Genomic DNA, 24,301 nt, shown 5'->3' with positions numbered 1-24,301 from the left:
TTCTCATTCTTCTGGTTGTAAATGATGTAGAATCACATCAGTTGTGTAATCATATACCCCTCTTATTGTGAATAGCATCCACATATTGGAGAAAACATTCAGCCTTTGGTTTGGGGGATTGGCTTATTTTGCTTAGCATGATATTCTCCAGTTCCAACCATTTACCTGCAAATCCCATAATTTCATTTTTCTCTGAGGTTGAGTAATATTCCATTGTGTATATATACCATATTTTGTTGATCCATTTGTCTGTTGAAGGGCATCTAGGTTGGTCCCATAGTTTGGCTATTGTGACGATATTTTTCAAATCTGTCATGCTTTTTCTTTTCCTGGTCTTATTGTATTCCTGTTTTCTGCCTTCTACATGCCCTTCCTCTCCACTGCACCTTCTGTTAGTTTTCATCATCTGCCTCCTTTTAACTTCTTACATGAGGTTCTTGCCTTATGCCTTTGAGTTTGATGCCCCTTTTCTGTTCTCCCACAGCCTTCAGATATTACTTTTATTACAGCATTTGCCACACACCAATTTGACCATCCTGCTCAATGGATTGGGAGCTCTTGGAGAGGAAAAAAAAAAAAACAACAACTGTGCTTTTCAAATCTTTACTCACTCTCCTTCACAAAGTCTTGCCATGCATGGAGTCATTACACAATATTTTAAATTAGTATTTAAAAATGGATGAATGATGAGTGAAAGAAATAATGAATAAAAGGCTATCTCCTCCACATGAATCTCTGTTTCTTCTCTATTCTTGACAATCTGAATGTTTTCATTTTCTGAAGTTTTCTTCTACTCATGTGGTCAAAAGAATATTCCATGACCCTGAGAATGTGTCATAATTAATTATTATAACTAGTTAATTATGACACATAACTACCAAAAAATTCTTGCATGTATTCAAGTGTTTCTGTAGGAAGAAAATTCTCTACTCCTTGATAAGTGTTTATTCCCCAGGGCCTAGTAGAAACTTTTTTCCTGGTTCCAAATTAAATGGGGGAAAGAAGAAGCCCATATGCTACAGAGCCCACTGTTGTAGGAGATATCGTGGCCCAAAAGAACTAGACTTTAGGCTTGAAGTTGATGCTTTTGGGTGTGAAAACACATTTGGCCATTTTCTTTAAAGCCATTCTCAAACTCAACAAAATGGGGAAAAAAACTATCCACCTCAAGAATTGTTATTGTTAAATAAGTTCATAGATAAGATATTAAAATTCTTTATAAATAAATGAATCTGTAAGTAATAAAAATTATTTACATTTTTATTCTCAAAGGAGTTGGCTGTCTTTGGTATCTGGGAAAGGCACGCAAACACTGGGAATAGTTAGGGAAACACAGCAATCACTTCCTAATTGTCCCTCACCAGAAAATTGTGGCAGTGGTCCCCTGGGTTCCTGATCTGGCTGGTAAAGAGGGATCTCCTTGTCATTGTCTTAGAGGCAATGAAAAGGAAAGACTGCTCCTCTTCTCCATGTCTGAGCTGAGCTTGTGACTTATCTCCCTATTCTAGGTCAAGTCTCTTGGAGAGAAAAATGAAAAATTAGTTCAAACCAGGGAGGTGACAGTGTTTGAATTTATCTCTCACTGAGCTAGGTAAGGGCAATGCTTATAGTCTCCATTCAGAAATGTGTGTGTGTGTGTGTGTGTGTGTGTGTGTGCACATGCGCATGTGTGGTAATGGTCCACACATGTACGCTTGTGCCAGGTACACTTTATATAATTTCTTTGGACCATCTCAGATAACTTGGGTGGACATAATAATGATCATTCTTTGGGGTTTGCACTTTCCAGGAAAATGTTATCTTTTTCCATGTCACACGTTGCTGAATATCTGACCTACATTCCAGCTGTGAGCATACCCTTCCAGGTTAAAAATTTAAAAAATAACAATAATGACCTGCTTTTTTACAAATAGTTATAAATATGCCCATGTACAATTTTCTATAATCTGTTTTCAGAAATTTTATAAAGTTTTCATGAATTCACTTCATTTTAAAACAAATTTTTCCTTCCACTGAAAGTGTACCATAGTTGCTGTAACCTTTCTCCATTGATGAAAATCAGGAAGCCCAGGAAAAACATTGGCCAGGGTCTTCTGATTTTGTCTTGAAGTCCTAAAAATTCCACTTTATGCTCAGTTGTCATTATATGAAGTAGCTGGTATCCTAGTTTCTCTATTTACCCCTAATCATCTAATCAAGCCTTCTATCCAAAGACTTTTGGGAAATTACAGATCTCACCTTCTCCTTAATGAAGAACTGTATATACAGGTGTCTCTTTTGTGAAAAATACACTTCTAGAGGCAAGAGAGCCTAGTGATTAGGAGGAGCATGGGTTTGAAATCAGAAAAATCTGGGACTGAATGATATTCCGATCATTTTCAAAATGTACGATTTTAGGCACATTACTTACACACTCTAAGCCCTAATTTCCAATTGGTCAAATGAGAATGATACTGTTTTCATGGCCCCATTAGGTTGATATGATATAGGTTACATGTCACAGAAGCTGGTCTGTATTATTCACACAATAAATATGTAATTAATGAATGATAAATATCCTAATTTTAATAATATTATAATCTATAATAATACAAATATTATTATAGTATAATAATATTTATAATCACTAATAATATTACTCACAATACTAATTTTTATTAACAGTATTACTGATATTATCACTAGGCACAAATCTTGAAATCATAGATTCTGATTCACTCATAAATTCTCAGATTTACTTCTTGAAACTCTTGAGTGCTCCCAGGCAGCAAGTGCTGTCTTACTGGACCATATATTTAATGAGAGCATTAAATATAGTTGGAAGAATATAGTCTTTCAGGTCAGATAGACTTCGGCTCAATATAGACTAATGCTATAACATTGGGTGAGTTTCATCACTGAGTCCGGGTGTCCTCCTCTCTAAAATGAGGATCAGAATGCTTATGTTGCAAGGTTGTGGGACAAGTGAATAGTATTTGAAAAGTACCTAAAGCAAATTGCTCTATCAGATTTTATTAGCAACACAAGTTTTCTCCAGCCTTGTCCTATTTCAGTCTTTCCAATGGGGAAGAGAGTAAATTTGTACTCAATGTCTATAGTCTCTGCTTTCATCCTGCCTGTAATCTTAACCCTCTCCCTGCTCACTCTGAGGCAGCTGGTGCCCATGTTCTGCTATTCGACCCCCGTCAAATCAACTGCTCTTGGCCACATCATTTCATACTGATGGTGTTGGCTATGGGGCTCTTTCTCTCCCAGGTATCTGAAATCTTTTCATTAAGAGAAAAAAAAGACATTAAAATGACAACTAGAGAAAAATATTGTACAGGAAATCATGCTACACAAGTGTAGTTTTGCAGAAAAAAATGAGAAAAAAAACTGGTTCGGATAATTTGAAGAATCTCAAGAAAGTTAGAGAGAGGTTTTCATCACTCATTTTCTTAAATTAGTGAAAACTCTGGAGTCAGGCTTTAGACTGTGCACAAAAACTTCGCTCCTATGGCTAAGTAGTAGATAATTTTCCACCTGACTCTGGGAGACCTAATTATAAAGTGTTCATAAATATTCTGGTTCTGCTTCTAAATTGCACATGAAACCATTGGCTGCATTGCTAGAGTTCCTGAAAGTTAACATTTGACCTGAATTTTCACCTACTGGATTGAGATGGTTAATAATTGCACTCTTCCTTTCACTGTGAGCAAGAATTTTGCATCTGTTTTATCTCAAATTTAATTATAAAGGAGACACAGGGAACATAGAGACACGTGGAATGCAGAGTTCACTAAGTTTTACTGATGGATAGAATTATATGGTAAGTTAACATTTGTTTACCTATTTCTTTATTATTAGTCAATTAGTCATTTCAATACTTCACTCTTATAAAGCTGCAAAAGATAATGTAATCTATTCCCTTATAAGGAAAAACAAGCATTTTTTTTCCTAGGGGATATGTGGAAAAAATTATTACATCAAAGAAAAAATTAGTCTTCAACTTTATAAGAAATATTCAAAGTGGAGGAACAAGTTTAAATATTTAGCAGTAACATGTGAGTTTCTTTTCTTCACATGCTTGTCGATGCATGGCGCCTAGTTAAAATTTTTATTAATGGCACTTCATTGTGTTAAGTTGCATTTCCTTTATCACTTACATTTAGACTCTTTACAATATGTTTATTGGTAATATGAACTTCATTTTATATAAATTTCTAGTTCATATTTTTGCTATCATTTTTATTATTTGGTACTAGGGATTGAACTCAGGGGCACTCAACTATTGAGCCACATCCCCAGTCCTGTTTTGTATTTTATATAGAAACAGGATCTCACTGAGACCTTAGCTTACTTAGCACCTCGCTGTTGCTGAGGCTGGCTTTGAACTCGCCATCCTCCTTTCTCATCCTCCTGAGCCACTGGGATAATAGGCATGCCCAGACTTTTTGCTAAATTTCATTGTAATTTTGGTCTTTTCTTTATTGATTCATAGGAATTCTGTATGCATCCTGAATATCAACCTTTTGCTGATTGGGGCATATTCTCCAGGGTGTAGCTTGTCTCTTAACTTTACAGGCTTGTGGTGGAGGTGGTATAGTTCAGAAATTTTATATTAATGCACTCAAACTAATTTGGATTTATGTTGTCTGTTTTATGGGGTCTTGATTAAGAAAAGTGTTTCTGGGTGACAACTTGGTAGCCTGAGGCATGAAAATTGCAAGTTTGAGGCCAGCCTCAGCAATTTAGTGAGGCCCTAAGCAACTTAATGAGTTGTCTCAAAATAAAAAATAAAATGAACTAGGGATGTGGCTCCGTGGTTATTGAACCCCTGGGTCAATACCCAGTACTCCACCTCCTCACACCCCCAAAATTATATTTCTACCCTAAGATCATAAATATAAGGTATGGTACATTCTTCTATTGGTTCTACAATTTTGTTTCTCATATTTAATTTTTAAATTCATCTGGGACTTTTTGTGTATGGTGTGAGACACAGGTATAATGGTATTTTTTCCTGTATGGATGGCCAACTGCCCATGAATTGAAGAATCCATTCTTTTCTGTTTTCTCAGTGACTTAAAATGCCACTTCTGTCAACTGTCAATATTCACCATAGACCTATCCATATCTAGGCTCTATCTTTTCCTCCATTGCTTTATTGTTTTTTCTTTGTAAAAATACATTATTTACTGCAATCACAATAGCTTTAAAATAAGCTTTGATATATTATAGTGAATTCCTACCTTCTTTTTAAATAACAGAGATACAGATTTTCATATTGACTTGGGCTGGGAAATCAATCTCTTATAGGCTACTTTAGAGACACTGAAAAGATTAGAATTCCTTTTAAAAATTAATTTTGGCATTCAGATTGTAGAAATGATAACAGTACCTACCTAGCTCCTATATCTAAGACTACTACATCAGCCCTACACAAAGTTGTTAGAATAGTGTAAAAGGAAAATTATTAAGTAAATATTAACTGTTAGTATTATCATTTACAGAGACTGGGACCAGACAAGAAAGAAGGTGGTTATACATCCTACACCTACATTATTTTCTACCACGTTTGCAGTGAAATATGGGGTAAATGTAAGAAAATATGGAAGACACTTGCTAAGTCAGAAGAACATCTCTATCATTCTACGCCACAGTCATCATTTCTTATTCCAAGACATTATACTTTTTCCCTCTTCCCCAGTACCTCACCCCCACATTGATACATAAGTATGAAGTCTGAGAATGAGAGCATTGTGTCCGAGTTCCTCCTCCTGGGGCTCCCCATCCGGCCAGAGCAGCGGAGCATCTTCTTCACCCTGTTCCTGGGCATGTACCTGACCACAGTGCTGGGGAACCTGCTCATCATCCTGCTCATCAGGCTGGACTCTCGCCTGCACACCCCCATGTACTTCTTCCTCAGCCACTTGGCCCTCACTGACATCTCTTTCTCATCTGTCACTGTCCCAAAGATGCTGTTGAGCTTGCAGACCCAGCACCTATCCATCACCTATGAAGGGTGCATTTCACAGACATTTTTTTTTCATATTTTTTGCTGACTTGGACAGTTTTCTTATCACTTCAATGGCCTATGACAGGTATGTGGCCATCTGTCACCCTCTACATTATACCAGTGTCATGAGTCAGAGCCTGTGTGGCATGTTGGTAGCTGTGTCCTGGGTCATTGCTGGTGCTTGTGCTCTTTTGCATACCCTCCTCCTGGCCCGGCTGTCCTTCTGTGCTGACCACATTGTCCCCCACTTCTTCTGTGACCTTGGTGCCCTGCTTAAGTTGTCCTGCTCAGACACCTCCCTCAACCAGTTAGTGATCTTCACTGCAGGGTTAGCAGCCATCATGCTTCCGTTCCTGTGCATCCTGGTATCATATGGTCGTATTGGGTTCACTATCTTCCAGGCTCCCTCTTCCAAGGGCATCTACAAAGCCCTGTCCACTTGTGGTTCCCATCTCTCAGTGGTGATTCTCTATTATGGGGCAATTATTGGTCTTTATTTTCTTCCCTCATCCAGCAACACCGGTGATGATAACATAATTGCTTCGGTGATGTACACAGTGGTCACCCCCATGCTGAACCCCTTCATTTATAGCCTGAGAAATAAAGACATGAAAGGGGCCTTATTTAAACTCCTGAGTAAGAAGACATATTCCTCCAACTGATACTTTTCTTTTGACAACATTTGTATGATCTTGAGGGTAGCCAGGGGGATCTAGTTTGGCTATCCATGGCTCTCCTGTGGCAATAGATTGCCCAATGCACGTGACCTTTATCTCTGCTCTATTAGGAAGATTCCTCATAGTACTCTGCAGATGAGCATAACCTATTGGGAATTAGACCGCCCACCTTTAACTTTTTGCAGAAGAACATTCTATGGAAGACTTTGATGTTTCCTGATATAAATAAAGGAGGAGCAGACTCCATTTTGCCATAGTATGGAAGCTTGATCCATATGATGGGCTTGCCTGTCCTGCCCCAATTTTTGAAATTATTTTCTGTGTCCTGTGGTTTTTTCGTTGTCCTGTTTTTCCTAGCTTTTATTTCTCAGCCAGCCCATTCCACTGAGGGGAACCCCATTTCCACTGCCTGTGCAAGATGTGGGCAGGATGATCTTGTTTCCTCTAAACATAAATACAAATTATTAAAAATATGACTCATTTGTTTTCCTCTACATTTGTTTTTCAAAATGCTTTGCTGATAATATCCTTGCACCTGAGGAAAATAGTAAAGCAGAATTTGTTTTGTAAGACTTTATTTTTTTTTAATATTGGGATTGGAAAATATTTTGGCTGGTATCACTAAACAGAAGGCATCAGGACTGGTCCTTCTGCAGATTTAAAACTTGTTACAGAATGGCCTTTCACACGTTCATTTCTAAGAAAATTTCCTTTTTTTTTTTTTTAGAAAAGATATAGCTACCCTATCATAAGGGTATCCAGACATCCAGGAACTCTGAATCCTTCTAGTACTTTCAAAGAAGGTTTAACTTCACTTATCTAGAATTAACATACTGCTCTCTTGTCCTTCAGGAATACAGTGCATACTTCTTTTATCCCATACACATAAAGGTATTCAGTGACAAAGTCACCTTGAATCTCTCAGGTACTGATCTAAAGGATTCATGTGCAGTAAAATTATCTAATTTTATCCTGACAACAACTCAAATACATAGTTTAGGAAAACTCAGGTGCAAAGAGGTGACAAACACCCGAAAAACCCTACTGTTAGTGAAAGGAAGATTTGAGTGTTGGCTGTCTGACTCCAAAGTGACTCAGTGAGGACCATAATAGTTTATATGGAACAGTATAAATCAAAGGAAGAAAAAGTAGCACAGCTTGGTGTAGGAGGATACTAAAGACTTCCCAGAGCATGTATTACTTTACCTAAGTCTTAAACAAGAATTATTCAGACACACAAAATTCCCTCTTATCCTGGTGATCAGAAAAAGGGAGCGTCATGTGTCAGGGTCTCCCTAGAGACAACATTTTGATAGACACAAAATAAAATAGATAAAATAGTCTAGTAAGTTGAAATAGAATAGTAAAGTTGAAAATGAAGATATTTATAGAAAATTCCAAATAATCAATATTATAACTCTTAAGCCTCTCAATCTAATGTGGGTCTAAAAATATTTTTAAGTTGGAAACAAGAGAGGGTCTTGTAATAGGGTTCTTTTGGATGAAGCTCCACATCCTCCCCATAGGAAGGAAGGTACTTTCCTCCTTATTTCAAGCTTAACAGGAGAAGCTAGTGGACTAGAACCATTTAAAGAGTTTGGTATGTGTAGCTCTGGCTTTTATGAAAGCAAGAACAATTGCAAAGAAGCAATGAGAAGAAAGGACAGGTGGGAAAACAAGAGAAATATGTTCAGAAACTATTTTCATTTCTTATCATAGTGGGCAATAAACCAAAACTAAACAAAAGTTTCCTGTATACCACAGGTGGGTTGTGTGATAAAGAATGGTATAAGCCATTCAGTCTACCCGAAAAGAGCTTTTAGAAAGCCAAAGAGACTCTGAGACAGATAATTTTATGGAGCACAGCATTATATAATGAGGGGATCTGAGGAGGAGTGTCCACAGGGAGAAAATATACTTTAACCACATTGCAGTGGGTGCATGAGAAGGCTGTCTGGAAGTCTCTAAATATCCCCGACCTGGAGGGGACACAGTAGAACTAGTCAGTTTTGACCATCATCCAACCCAAGAAAAGGCGAAACCTCTTTAACACAGTGGCCATCAAGGAAACACATTCTATGACTCCTTGTTCTGACCCCCACTCCATTTCAAGAGGATGGGCTCAGTCACTGCAATCGGACTTCAGAAAAATGAGTGAATAGGAGATAAAATATCATTATGATTCCTTCCTGGACCTCCAATTATTTTTACCTCCGATTTTTTATTGGTGCATCATAGTTGTACATAATGACGGGATTTGTTGTTACATATTGATACAAGTACAACAGTATAACAATATAATTTGGACAATATAACCCTCCAGCATTTCCTCCCTCCCACTTCCTGGTCCCTCTCCTCTATTGATCTCCCTTTGACTTTCATCTGAGGAATTATAAATACTGAGGAGTGGTATAGCTGGGTCATATGGTAGTTCCATGCTTAGTCTTTTGAGGAACATTTATACTGATTTCCACAGTGGTTGTGCTAATTTACAATCCCACCAACATTGTAAAAGTGTTCCTTTTCCTCCAGAGCCTCTCCAGCATTTGTTATTACTTGTTTTCTTGATGACTGCCATTCTGAGTGGTGTGAGATAGTGTAGTTTTGATTTGCAAATCCCTAACTGCTAAGGATGTTGAACATTTTTTTTCTTATATTTGCTGGCCATTGGTATTTCTTCTTTTTGAGAACTGTCTGTTGAATTCATATGCCCATTTATTAATTGGGTTTTTTGATTTGGGGATGTTAAGTTATATTCTTTGCATGTTTGAATGGGTGAAAATGAACTCCGCCTCTATGTGTAACTATAATGCACGAATGAAAACACTAAAAAATTCAGATATATTTGATTTGAACCACACTAAAAAGCACATGATTTCCTAGCCAATGCCAACTTAAAAATCCTATGAGGCAGTGGAAATCTCCAAGTGCTATAATAACTGCATCCTGCTGAATTGTGATCAAAGCAAGTAATATTGATATTCAACTATTCTGACTTCTGATGACATCTAGCTCAATTTCTCATTGTATTGATTAGAGATATGGATTTTACTCTAGAATTTTTACCTGACTTGTATTTTCCTGACTCTAGACAATGTATTGCACACATAAGCTGTTAGATATAAAGTACTTGTCTCTCTCTCTCTCTCTCTCTCTCTCTCTCTCTCTCTCTCTCTCTGTGTATGTATGTGTTGAATTGGTATTAATATCTCTGTGTTTGAAAGGCATTTACTCTGAAAATTATACTGTAGTACATATTGGCCATGTTGTAGGCTATTATTTTGCAGTAACTCTATGCTAAAGCAAGATCATAGGGTTGAGCCTTTTAGTGCTGAATTACCTGTAGCAAATTGTGCTAGAGGGAATTCATCAAATATAAGATGGTCCCCTGTCAAAAAATACTGGAGATCTGGGGTTGTGGCCATTGTTAGAGAGCTTGCCTAGCCTGTGTGAAGCACTGGATTCAATCCTCAGCATCACGAAAAAATAAATAAAATAAAGGTATTGTATCCATCTACAACTAAAAAATACATTAAAAAGTATTGGAGTTCCTCTTCCTCAGTCTCTGAATACTTACCAATGGCACATCTCTCCCTTATTTACTAGAAATCAGAATGCTTGCCCTTTTCAGGGTGACTTACCCAAAGATCCTCTTTAAAGTAAAAAAAATAGCAAATTGATGCATGAATAACTTCAAGCACATTAAAATTAAGGTGTTGGTAGACAGTAGATAATATTTAAAATAGTAACTATCTTTAAATAATGGAAGACATTTGCATAATGTTTATAATTAACAGTGAACAAGGAATAAATTTTCAGGTTATTTGAAAACTTTCAACAATGCAAAAGATAAAGACAAAAGAAATAGCCAGAAAAGAAATGACCCTAGTTTTACATAGAGGAATTCTGTGCAAGAAGGCTAATGATAGTTGTTCTAATGGTTCATTGTGACTCTCTACTGGACAGAAGGCATTTCCCTGTGTGTTAATTCAGGAACCAGACTATTATCTCTGAGGCAGCAGGTGATCTGCTTCCATCCAATAGAGAAGGAAATCTGCTTCTTTGAATATCTGGCCAGGAAATAGCAAGCATTCTCTTCCATTATGTCACCTAGACTTAGATTTGTAAGAAAATAAAACTGCTATCTTTGAGTGACAATTCATAGATCATGAAATCTTGGTTAGTAATAGCCATATCTGACACAAACAGCCAGTAAACATATGCAAAAATGCTTTACTTAATAAATAATAAGCAAAAGAGAAAGTAAAGGCACAATGAGATACAATTTGCTATTTACTACTTGGAAACAAAAAAAAATTAAAAAAAATTTTAAAAAAATCTGTCAATACTGAGTATTGTTTCAGAGGCAAAGTAATAGGAACTCTGTGGATACAGATTTAAATCACTATTGTTTATAATTAATAGACTATTTTTAGAGCAGGCTTATGTTCATAGAAAATTGATCAGACAGGGTTCACGATGTATTTTTCCCAGCCACTGGCCACAGTTTCTCCCATTAACATCTTGGATTGATATAGTGCAATTATTACAATTGAACCAATATGGATACATTATTATTGACTAGCATGAACAGTTTATATTAGAATTCACTACAGGTTTTTCTTTTGCTTTTTTTTTTAACAGTTTTATAGTGAGAAGTACTCAACTATAGTATTATACAGAAAAAAAATTCTACACTGAAAATCCTCTTTGATTCACATATTCATCCCTCCCTTTCCCCAGCATCAAAGACTTAGCAACTACTAATATTTTTGTTATCACTATAGTTTGCCTTTTCCAAAATGTCATACAGTTGAGATCATATAGTATGAAGTCTTATCATTATTGTCTTCATAGTGTAATTGTTTTGTAGGAGAGTTTAGCAATGATAGTTCAATTAGATATACACATGGTCTACAATCAGTTATCCTTCTTCTTGGTGTATGTGTTACAGAATCCCTTGAATCTACACAGAGGATGCATTACAAAAATGTTTGTAGTAGCATGATCATTATAGAAAAATGTTGAAAGCCAAAGGAAAATAAATGGTCCTGAAAATAGAGGAGATAAGAGCGTCACAGTGGAATATGAAAATATAAAGATGATTTCACAGGGACAACAGTAGATGACAACAAAAGAAAAATTCAACAGAGTAAATAGGGTCTTATTTTATTTTTGTGCAGTATGGAGAAGACAGAATTGAAGGATCGATACAGAAGTATTAAAATTCTAAATGAAAAGTAAAGAATTTGTGAAAATACTCAAGATACTGGGTGCCTTCAAGAGCAAGGAAAATATAGCTGAAGACCAGAGGAGCTTCCACACATTGTTAGCTTTTTTTTCCCTATTTAAAGGTGAATGATGTTGAATGAATATTATTCTTTAAATACTATTGTAATGAGAGTCCCCCTCATGCTTTTATATAGCCTTTGTTGCTCTGCCATTATGGCTAAGGAACTGGATTTCCTTTTTCCCATCCTAGGCCAAGTTATCTATCTTTGAGCACCCACCTACCACAGGAACCAAGTAATTCAGACTCCAGGGATAGCTTCAGAAAATCTAAGAAAGGCTATCTCTCAAATTAACAAGTGAGTCACAACTCGCCCCAGGGCTCACCAGAATGAATCTCTTCTTTAAAAACCCTCTGTTCTTCCTGATGGGAAGAATTTGTGTTTCTCCTTTGCTAGCAAGGCAATAAACCTTCTTTTCCCTCAAAACCATGTCTTCATTATTGAATTGGCATCCAGGACAAGGACTGAGCTCTTGGTAACATTATTACTTAAAATATGATCATATATTTTATATATATTAACACATGTACATTTATAAGGAAAAATACATCATATATGTGCTACAGTTAAACCGCATATAACATCTTATATATGTCATTTTGTTCATATCCAAATTCAATATTATTATAAGATGAAAGTGAAATGGACAAAAATATTACAGAAATGTGAAAAATATTCAATTGATTTATAGTTGTATGATTTGACCTCACACACTCAGTAGATTGAGTTCCAATTCCACCAATTAGCACAGGCCTATTTATTAAATCCCCCTTAACTTGAACTTCCTCCTTCATATCAATTACTACAACTCATTGAAATAATAGCCATGGAAATGTATGCCACAGTGATTGACTTAATAAGTACATTTGTAAGTACATTTAACACATTGCTTGGACCACAGGCAGTTTCTCCATGACTAAAGACAAAACTGCCATTCGGGATGGAAACATAGGATGGTATTTATGCAGCTGGGCAGGGAAATAACTTTGTTTCATTGAAAGAGAAAATATAGTTGGATTCAACTACACCAAACACCTGTTTGAGCTCACTGCAGGTTGCCTGTACTTCCTGACTTCCTTCCTGGTTATTTTCTGTTCACACCCTGAAAGGCTGCACCCCCCATACCAGAATGGACTCATTACCCACAATCACAGCAACTCCTGGAAAGTGGAGTTTTTCAGGAGAAAACCTCCACTCTCTCTACTATTCTTCACACATACTTAATCCTCCCTAGTCAAGTTGCTGGTCGGATTCTATCTGAACAATGTTCTCTTCATTTACAGAAAGAAATTCTCATTTTTGAGTGGCAAAAAAAAAAAAATCAGGTGTTTAATCACCATCACCACAACCAAAGTTAAAAAAAAAAATTGGACAATGCCTAAGAAATTACAATAACTGGTGTGAAAAGGGTGAGAGAGTTGGGGAAGATTGGCCAATAAATACTAAGTTATAGTTAGACTGGTTAATTCTGGTATTCTATTGAACAATACGGTGACTATATATAATTATATGCTATACGTACCAAAAAAAAACTGGAAGAGACTTTGAAAGTTTTCACCAAAAAGAACTGATAAATATTTGAGAAATTAGATAGCTTTTTTTTAAAAAAAAAGAATTGAGCAGTATGCATTGTGTATATGAATGGAAACATCTCATGGTATCCTGTAAATATGTACCATTTTATGCATCAAATAAAAAGATAAAAAAGCAAAAAAAAAGAATATAAAAACAATAAACTAAATTAATGATTAAGATTATTCACAAAAATAAAATTCCAAGTATATGACAAGGTAAAAACAAAAATAAAAACATGAATATACTTGAACAAATAAATGCAATTGTTATCTTAAGAAACAACAAATTTTGATAAAAAAGGAAGAGGACTATCCAATGAAAAAGGACCAAAATCTGTGACTATGTGGAAATTTGAAATATTTACAAGAAAAGCAAGCTATTAAATAAGAAAAAAATATTCAGGTATATCTGTAAAAATATTCCCAAGTCTGACAAACTGACAAAACATTACACAGAATAACTAAATTCAAAGTGTAAACATTGGCAGAAAAGAAAATACCATCTAAAGATTAATTAAGAAAAGAGATTCAGAGAGAAAAGGGTGCACACATGGGATTAATAAGGTCTCATATGCAGTTAGTGGGAACATAAAGCATATTACACTGAAAATGTTGCTCTCCTGAGGATGTTTCTGAGAGCTCCTTTCATATCCCGATTCCTCAGACTGTAGATGAAGGGATTCAGCATGGGGGTGACCAGAGTGTACAACTCAAGACATAACGACATCTGTGTCATTAGTATTATTGGATGAGGGGACAGAGTAGACTCCAATAATTGCTTCTTAGTACACAGAAACCACAGAGAGGTGGGAACCACATGTAGATAAGGCTTTGAAGATGCCTTTGATGGAGGGTCTTCTCAGGATTGTGGCCCCAATGTGGCCATAAGAGACCAGAATGCACATGATTGGCAGGATAAGACCACTGTTCCTACAGTGAGGATGACCAACTAATTGACAGTGGTGTCTGAGCTGGACAGCTTAAGTAAGGCACAGAGTCACAGAAGAAGTGGTGAACAGTGTTGTCTCCACAGAAGGACAGATGGGCTAGAAGGAACGTGTACAAAAGGGCACTGGCAAAGGATAAAATCCATGACACAATTATAAGCAAGAAACAGACGTTCTGATTCATGATGGTGGTATATTACAGAGGGTGAGAGATGGCCATTGAGGTCAGAAGGAAGCTGTCAAGATCTGGGAACAACACATAAAAAAATTCCTGGCAAATGACCCAGCATAGGAGATGGATTATCCCAGATGTTCACCAGCATCTTTGGGACAGTGACAGATGAGACCAAAATCACTTAGTCTTATTTCAACCTTTCTAAAGGAATTTTCATAGCATATGGAGAAAAATTCTGTTTCTCTTCCAAATTCCTTTTTTGTGTATTCCCTCAACTTAAACCAAATATTGCTTTTTGAAGTCTATGAAATGCCAGGAAATGATCACCTTTTCTAGCCACATCCTGGATGGACCCAGAAGAAGTTCTTCATTTCTTTTCCTCATAAACAAAAAATGAATTCTCCTTTTTGTAGTTCCTCGCCTTGGTTTTATGCTAGCAGTTCTTAACTAATCTCAGCCTGTATTTCTACCATTTGTTATCATTCCCCTCTCCCTCTCCTCAGGTCTGTTGGTCTTAAACTAATTTTTGTTAACAATCACCAAATAACAAGGAAATAGAATATGATGCTCTACCTAAGTATAGAATCTGAAATCCGTTAACTTTTATTCAGTCTAAACATATTAGAGAGTTGAAGCGAGGAGTTGTCCCACTATCTTACAACCCATTTGGAGGATTACCTAAAGTATACATTAATGTACCATTTGTCCCAAATTGATTGAATGAAAGTACCTTTAGAAGTACTATATCCTTTAGCCCACTAGTTTAAAAATTTTGTTAATGTTACTTGAGATGAATTACATAGTCAGTTATATATATCATGTTACTAACAGTTTATCGTAGTGACAATGGTAAATAGCTGTCTGTTGGACTTGTAAGTTGTTTCTAATGTTTTGTTATTACCAATAAGATTACAATAAATAACAATTTCCATATTTCACTTTACACTGCAATGTAGATACACATAGGAGAAATTCCTACTTTAGAATTGGAGGGAATGTATATTCATAATTTTGATAGATTGTTGATTACAAGAGACTGGGTATGGGAAATGTGACTGTTATGTGCTCTTTCCAGTTAGCCCAGAATATGAGAGCCTGTCATCTGAAGATTACAAAGGCAAGTACTTCAGTTAAGTGTTTGGAGAGAGCATGGCTGGGCACTTGAGGAGCAGAACCAGCCAAGATCACGGCCATCCTGGGAAAGACATGCAGCTGGAGAAATGGTGACAGGCCAGAGGCTTTTTCTGAAGTAATAGAAATACAAGGCCTATCTGAAGCAATAGAAAGTTTCAATTCTATTCTCATCAAAGCACTGCAGCCTATACACAAAAAATCAATTTATACAGGAAGTGACTAACCATGTAAACCATTCGTTGTCTACTGGATAGAGATAAGATTATAGGAAGGCACAAGAGTCATCAGGGATCTGAAAAGGAGGTTACTGCAGCAGTTTAGGTATCATATAATACATGTTTACACTTGGATTTTGGAAGCAGAGATGAAGAAAGTTACAGAGGTTGGGTGCATAATTTGAAAAAAAAACTAACCCAATAAGATTTAATATGTGAATATGTGTTAAGGATTAACCAAAGAAAGTACATTTTTTCCAGTGTGTTTTAAAAAAAGTAGATGAAGAATAAGTTTGAGATAAATTATTCTTTATGGAATTGTGGTTTCACCTTATCATCTGAAAATTTGGATGGAGACTCATATGAAGATAAATTACTCTATATGGAGCTGTCTGTCACATTCTAGTGTTGGGAGGGCTGGGTTTCTAGGGATCAAAAGCATACTCCAGACACACACACACACACACACACACACACACACACACACACACATGATCATATTACTGAAGGTAAATTTTATACCTGCACTGACATGGATCCTTAGGCAATGAGCACATATATGTTCAGCTACAGAACATGGAAAAGTTCTTCCATCTTTCTCTGGATGATATGGAGCTCAGGGAAACAGGTGGAGCTCACCATTGCATCACAACAAGCTGAAGAGTTATCAGTTCAGAAACAAAGAAAAAATATATATCAATACACACTGGTTCACAGTCTGAGAAATAGGTGTTAGTTCTCATCTTATAAATTATAAGAGGACCTCAGCATCAAAGCTCCTACTCCAACTACAGATTACATACAGGATATAATGATTTCGTTGCAATTGGCTCCTTTGTGGGATGAACTTCTTGTTGAAGCAGCCATAAGAGAGTTTGCCCCTGGAGGAATAATGATAATACACAAATGCTGGTATTAGAAACTTGGTGGTTCACAAAGTGTTTTGACTTCTCTGTTCACATTGGGCAAAATGTGTTTCTAAATCCATAAGACACCAAGCTGGAGGATGAGTTTGTTAACCCAAGTACCTAGTTTCTGGACCCCATGCTATTTCAGGAGCACTCTAACACTCTCAGAGCAAAGGATTGAAGGGACACATGTCTCATTATCACCATGGTGTCCACAGTCTATTGCTTTAAGTTTCTCACAATACCATAAATAACCTTTCAATTTATGCTTCTTGCTCAACTCCTTGCCATACCGATCCAAAATCCATTCTCTACATCTCTAGTTCCATTTTTTTTTTGGTGGGGGGAGGTACCTTGAACTCAAGGGCACTCAACCACTGAGCCACCTTCCCAGTCCTATTTTGTATTTTATTTAAAGACAGGGTCTCATTGAGTTGCTTAACACCAAAACAACAACAAACAAACAAACAAAAAACTAAAGAAACAAATGACCCAATCAATAAATGGAACTGAATATACACTAAGGAACTGAATAGACAATTCACAGAAGAAGAAATACAACTGATCAACAAATATATTAAAAAGTGTTCAACATCTCTAGCAATTAGAGAAATGCAAATCAAAACTACTCTTTCATCTCACCCCTGTCAGAATGGCAACCATCAAGAATACAGACAGCAATAAATGTTGGCAAGGGAAAAGGTACACTCATACATTGCTAGTGGGACTGAAAATTCGTGCAACCACTATGGAAAGCAGTATGGAGATTCCTCAGAAAATTGGGAATGGAACCACCATTTGACCCAGCTATCCCATGCCTTGATTTTTACCCAAAGAATTTAAAGGACTCAGCATACTACAGCAACACAGTCACATCAATGTTTATAGCAGCTCAATTCACAACAGCTAGACTATGGAACCAACCCAGGTGTTCCTCAATAGATAAATGGATAAAGAAAAATGTGGTGTACACTCAATGGAATATTACTCAGCTTTAAAGAAGGGTAAAATTATGGCATTTGCCAGTAAATCGTTGGAGTTGGAGATTTTCATGTTAAGCGAAATAAGCCAATCTCAGAAAACCAAAGGCTGAATGTTTTCTCTAATATGTGGATGACAGCTCACAAATAAGGCAGGGAGAACTAGGGAAGAATAGCATTACCTTAGATTGGGTAGAGGGAAGTGATGGGAGGGTCGGAGGAGATATGAGGACAGGAAAGATAGTAGAATGAAACTGTCATTATTACTGTATGTATATATGTGACTACATGAACAATATGATTCTGCAACATATACACTCAGAAAAATGAGAAATTACATTCCATCTATGTATGATATATCAAAGTGCATTAAGGCATTTCACTGCCATGTATAACTAATTAAAACAAATTTAAAATTTTTTAAAAAATAGTACAAAAACAGTTAACCTATGCTGTATATATAAGTGGCTAATTGTTTGCTGTGTTATTATAATTATTTTTTTTGAGTAAAAAACATTTCATTTTTATTGTAACATAACCTAGCTGGGGAAGATGGGTAACAAATATAACTATGTAGTATTTATTTATTTATTTAAATCTAATTTCAAATTATTTATTGAAAGATCATTTTTAAATTATGTGTTATTATAATTATTCCAAAGTATGAACAAATGACAATTTTGTTACCATTCTAAGCTGAAGGACACTTGGATTGCTTCTAGTATTGTTCTATCAAGCATAAAGCTTCTAATTAATAACATGGTATTCTATATTTAAATGAAGTTTTGCTATTAAAAAGAATAGACAGTGTCATATGAACAAACCCAATGCTCAGTTTCTTAAACTAATGAAATAGTTTTTCTTATGTATTTTTTGTGCATAATTATTTATGCAATTTACCTGTAATATAACTGCTAAGAACATTCTCATGCATGGCATTTATTGAGCACCAGAAATTAATGTTCACAGTTTATACTCAGTTATAATACTAAATACTATCAGAATCTTGGAAACTTGGAGTGCTAAAATAACTGGGTCCAACTGAAAAGCAGCAAAAAGGCATGACCATGTATTTCACATGAAGGGATTCTTCAGAAGTAAGGGTGATGTTTCTCATGTCCTGTGTGGGTCTCCTCGTGTAGAAAGTTTAACTATGTGATAATTCAGGAACCAGGCTCAATTATTCTGAGAACCTAAGGGAATCTGATTCCATCCAATAGAGGAGAAGATTCACATTCTTGTTGAGAATCCTGGCCAGGAATCACACACATTCTCCTCCATTTGGGACAATGATCCATCTTGACCCACCTAGATGGGTAGAAAATGCTGTGATTCCCTACCAGTGACAACTTCACAGATCATGAAATTTGGGTTGTCATGAATACTATGGAGGCTAAGATACTTTGTTTCCCTGATGGTCAGTGAAATAGAAAGTAAAAGCACAATGAGATAAATTTTGTTGTTCATTATACTTGGAAAATACTTAAAAATCTCCTGCCAATGCCACATGTTGTTTAATAAGAACTCTTATACTCGGTGGATATAGGTTTAAATTAGTATAATTGAAACTAATTATTAGACTATTTTTAGTACAGTTTTAGGTTCATAGAAAAATTGAACAGGAAGTGTTCATATAGTACTTCCCCCCCCCCAGCTACACCTTGCACTGATGTAACATGTTTGTTACAACCGAATAATATTGATACATTGTTATCAACTAAAGTCCATAGGTAACATTGGGGTTTAAGCTTTGTGTAGTATGTTGTGATTACATTTTGCTATAGTTGTTTCAGCCAAATGCATAGTGATATGTACTCACTGTTATAGCAGCATATAAAATCAAGTTTCTCCCCTGAAAAATCCCCTTTTCTCTACTGATTCATCCTTTTTCTTCCCCTACAACAAAGCCTTAGCAAACAGATTTATGTATTATTTCTATAGTTTCACATTTTCCAAGATGTCATGTAGCTGAATTCATATCATGTCTTGCCTTTTCATACTAGTTTTGTAGTGTAACATATGAATAACTCATAGAGGGATATATTGATATATACTATATAATTGATATATATATATATATGCATGCATATACATACAATTCATATCTTTATATATGTGTGTGTGTGTGTGTATATATATATAAATATACAGACTATTTTTAAAGCAGTTTAGTTTCACAGAAAATTGAACAGAATGTATATATATATATATCTTGCTGCCTAGGGCTCCTGCTACTTTGGAGTTCCCATTGAGTTCTCATGGGGTTCTGGGAGAATTGGCGTGCAGCCGGGTGGAGAGAGTGTATTCCCGGGAAGTGTGTGTAGAGGCCGGTGAGAGTTGGGGGATAAAGAGTTGCTGTTTGAACCTACAAGGCTTTGTGGTGGCTCCGTTATTTTGTGCCCAGACAGACTGCGGCACTGACTCTTCTTTTGATATTCCATCCTTCTTCCTGTAACTTGCATAATGGGTCTGAAAGTATTCCCACAAGCAAGCCCCAAGGTTTCTTACATTTGAAATAGGCCTTAATGGTGTTCATTATTCATTAGCCTCCAGGTGTGGGAGAATCACTGTCGAAGATGTAAGAATAGCCAAACTGGAGTTCTGAATATCAGCTGTTATGGATTTGAGCCAAATCATCTTCTTTTTGGTCTGTGGAAATCCCTTTAGATAATCTCTCTGGAATCCAAATCAGCTGCTGTTCTCCCTGTGGAAACACACAAACAGACCCCCAACTCCAGACAATCACTGGGTCAGAACATTTCCATTGTCCTGTTAGAATATCTTTCCAAAGTACCTTGGGCTTATGTACATTTTTTGGACACATATGCCTTTCCGCAGCACCAAGCCCTGATGAATCTAAATTTAAAAAGTTTAGAGTAAAAAGGGTTATTTTAAGTTTATCTTTGGGGGATATATACCCCTTTCCAAGACAGAAATAAAAAATGCAAGCAAAATTAAGCAGAATAAATACAGTTTTATTTCATTTATATATAATACAAAGCCAATAAAATTGAAGGATCAGTGCAGAGGCATTGAAAGTCAATGAAAAGTAAGGGACTTGAGAAAATAGTCAAGAAACTGGTTTCCTTCGAGAACAGAGAAGTTAAAGTTAAGGACCAAAGGTACTTCAACATTTTGATAGTTTATTAATTATTATTATTATTATTATTATTATTATTATTTAAACCTGGAGATTACTAAATAAATATTTATCTTAACATTATTTAAAATGTGATTATATGTCTCACATGTATGAACAACATCATACATACACATGTAAATTTAACTTCACATGTTATTTGTTCACATGCTATTTCAGTGTTTTTATAAAAATGAAAGTAAGTTTTCCAGTAAAATGGATGAAAACATTGCAGATGTTTGAAAAATATGTAATTGGTTTATAGTTACATGATTTGAACTCACACACACACAGTAGATTGAGTTCCAGTTCCAAAACTAGCACAGGTTGAGTTATTAAACCTCCCTTAACTTAACTTCCTCCTTCATACCAATTTCTACAACCCATTGAAATAATGGCTATGGAAATATCTGTCATAGTAATTGACTTAATGAAGTTTTAGGTACACTTGCTTGGAGCACAGGCAGATTCCCCAGGACTAAAGACAAAATTGCCATTTCAAACAGAAACCTAGGACTCTACAATTATGTAGCTTGGAAGGGAAATATCTTTCTTCACTTAAAGATAAAATATAGTTGGATTAAACTACACTGAAAACCTGGTTGAGCTCACTGTGGCTTGTCTGGACTTCCTGAATTCCTGCCTAGTTCTTCTTCTGCACACACCCTGAAAGGCTGAACCCCCATAGCACAATAAACTGATTACTCACAATCACAGCAAAGCCTGAAAGTCTTCTGCAAAATCTCTTCTCTCCCTGCTATTTTCACAACCACTTAATCCTCCTTGGACTAGAGAGTCCAGTCAAGTTTCTGCTCCTGATTTGTACCTGACCTTTTACAAAGAGCCAACCTATTTCAGTTTGAGAACAGACCTTCTCATTTTCAAGAAAAATTTGGATGTGGTATGCCTAGTCACTGTCACTATAACAATAGTAAAGAATATTAGGATTGAGGACAATAAATTACAATTTCAGGGAAGAAATGGGGCAGAGGGATGGGAAAAGGTTGGTCAACAGGTACTAAGTTACTGTTAGAAGAAATAAATTCTGTTGTTCTATTTTACAATATGGTGGACTCTGGATACTTACACTATATGTTTAAAGAAAGCTAGAAAAAGAGATTTTGAAACTTCCTACCACAAGGTGATACATGGTTGAGGAAATAGATATAGATATACTTCCCTTGATTTGAACATTATACATTGTATACATGTATGCAAACATCTAATAGTACCCCATAAATATGTATGACTTTTGCATGTCAAAAAACAAAGATTAAAATAAATTTAAAAGAAAATAAAAAACAAAACGAAGCTAGATTTAAAATTGTTATCTATAAAAATAAATTTATAGTGTATTATAAAGTTAAAAACTAAAAGAAATAATAAACCTACCAGAAAAAAATTTTTTTTGTGACATTAAGAAAGGAAAACACCTTACCTATAAAAAAAACTACAAACTATGAAATGAAAACCAGAAAGACTTTCACTATAAAAAGTTTAAAAAAATTGTGGGACAAACATACTATGTGAAAATGTTTCCCAAGACTCTAGTTCACAAAAATAAAAATAATAATAATAAATTTAAGAACTTAGAGAAACTAAATTCAAGGCAAAAGAAAATAAAGGCTGGAAAAGGTGCCACAAGACTCATTAAGGGTGATAATTCAGAGGGAAGGATGCATTCATGGCAAGTGAGATGGTCTCCAACCAAGTAATAGGGAAGACACAACCCATCATGCTCAAATTGTTCCTCTCCTGAGGATGTTTCTTAAAGCCCCTTTCATATCCCGATTCCTCAGACTGTAGATAAAGGGATTCAGCATGGGGGTGACCAGAGTGTACAACACAGACACAATGACATCCTTGTCATTAGTGCTATTGGATGAGGGGAAAAAGTAGAGTCCAATAATTGCTCCGTAGTACAGAGAAACCACAGAGAGGTGGGAGCCACATGTGGACAAGGCTTTGCAAAGTCCCTTAATTGAGGGTCTTCTCAGGACACTGGCCCCAATGTAGATGTAAGAGACCAGGATGCAAATAAATGGCAGAGTAATGACTACCACTCCTACAGTGAGGATGACCAGCTGATTGATGGTGGTGTCTGAGCTGGACAGCTTGAGTAAGGCAGAGAGGTCACAGAAGAAGTGGTGAAGGGTGTTGTCTCCACAGAAAGAGAGACGGGCTAGGAGGAGGGTGTGCAAAAGAGCACTGGCAAAGGACAAGACCCAGGACATAAGAACTAGTAGGAAACAGAGGCTCTGTCTCATCATTCTGGTGTAATGAAGAGGGTGGCAGATGGCCACATATCTGTCATAAGCCATTGAGGTAAGAAGGAAGCTGTCGAGATCTGCAAAAAATAAGAAAAAATATACCTGGGAAATGCACCCAGCATAGGAGATGGATTGAGTGTGCGTCAGCATGTTCATGAGCATCTTTGGAGCTGTGACTGAGGAGAAAGAGATGTCAGTGAGGGCCAAGTGGCTGAGGAAGAAGTACATGGGGGTGTGCAGGCGAGAGTCCAGCCTGATGAGCAGGATGATGAGCAGGTTCCCCAGCACCGTGGTCAGGTACATGCCCAGGAACAGGGTGTAGTACATGCCTTGCTGCTCTGGCTGGATGGGGAGCCCCAGGAGGAGGAACTCGGACACGCTGCTCTGATTATCCCTCCTCATGTTCTTCAAGTTCTCTTTTACTGGAGATGAAGAAGAGATGGAAATAAGAAAGAAGGGGACGTCGTGGTTACTATTACATAATAAAAACATAGTTTTGAACTAGTCAATATGTGCATTTTAATCTGAATGAATACCTTAGTCTTTTGCCACATTACTGGCTAGTGATGGATGATCTGGGTAAAGGATATTATTTGTCCACCAAGAACCAACACAATATCTTTTGCAGAAATCAAGAAACATCTGTATCATCATTAGATCAGACCAGGTTCAAACATGAGGAGTCCAAGAATTCATGATGGAAATCAGAGATTAAGGAATTAGGTGCAAGGCGAGGTAAGAAACCAGACAATGGGACTGTAGTAGAAAATCCCTAAGGGTCTATTGAGCCAGCTGAACCTTTCACAGGCTCTGAAGCCCACTTTGGCTGATGCTTTATTTCTATGGTTTGGATCAAGATCAGAGAACCCTGTGGGGAGCTTTGAATCAATAAGACATCTGGGTCTGGAAAATTGATGAAAAAACCATATGCAGCGTGTCAAGGGAAGGGCCTTTAAAGGCATGAATCCGATCAACAACATCAGATGTCTGGTG

General features: G+C 36.4%; 2 protein-coding genes and 1 pseudogene across 2 annotated transcripts; 1 reads left to right on the top strand and 2 right to left on the bottom strand.

The window, feature by feature from the left end:
• The first annotated feature begins 5,717 nt into the window (after positions 1-5,717).
• Positions 5,718-6,660, top strand: LOC113181019 (olfactory receptor 1J1-like). Its single transcript, XM_026386329.2, is given in 2 exon segments — positions 5,718-6,020; positions 6,022-6,660. Coding segments are annotated over 2 exon segments (942 nt in total).
• Positions 6,661-14,138: 7,478 nt separating this feature from the next.
• On the bottom strand, positions 14,139-18,833 carry LOC113181063 (olfactory receptor 1J4-like; annotated as a pseudogene).
• Positions 18,834-22,777: 3,944 nt separating this feature from the next.
• Positions 22,778-23,710, bottom strand: LOC113181116 (olfactory receptor 1J21-like). The gene has a single exon (XM_026386497.2). It carries the CDS (start codon positions 23,708-23,710, stop codon positions 22,778-22,780), a length of 933 nt encoding a protein of 310 aa, XP_026242282.2.
• Positions 23,711-24,301: the final 591 nt, after the last annotated feature.

This window comes from Urocitellus parryii, chromosome 4, assembly GCF_045843805.1.
Source record: "Urocitellus parryii isolate mUroPar1 chromosome 4, mUroPar1.hap1, whole genome shotgun sequence".
In the NCBI taxonomy this organism is placed as follows: Eukaryota; Metazoa; Chordata; class Mammalia; order Rodentia; family Sciuridae; genus Urocitellus; species Urocitellus parryii.
Note: the sequence above shows the minus strand (reverse complement) of the source record. Positions and strands in the feature narration are given on the sequence as shown.

Excerpts from the sequence above, each read along its gene's own strand:
- LOC113181116 (XM_026386497.2), bottom strand. The coding sequence starts at position 23,710 with ATGAGGAGGGATAATCAGAGCAGCGTGTCCGAGTTCCTCCTCCTGGGG.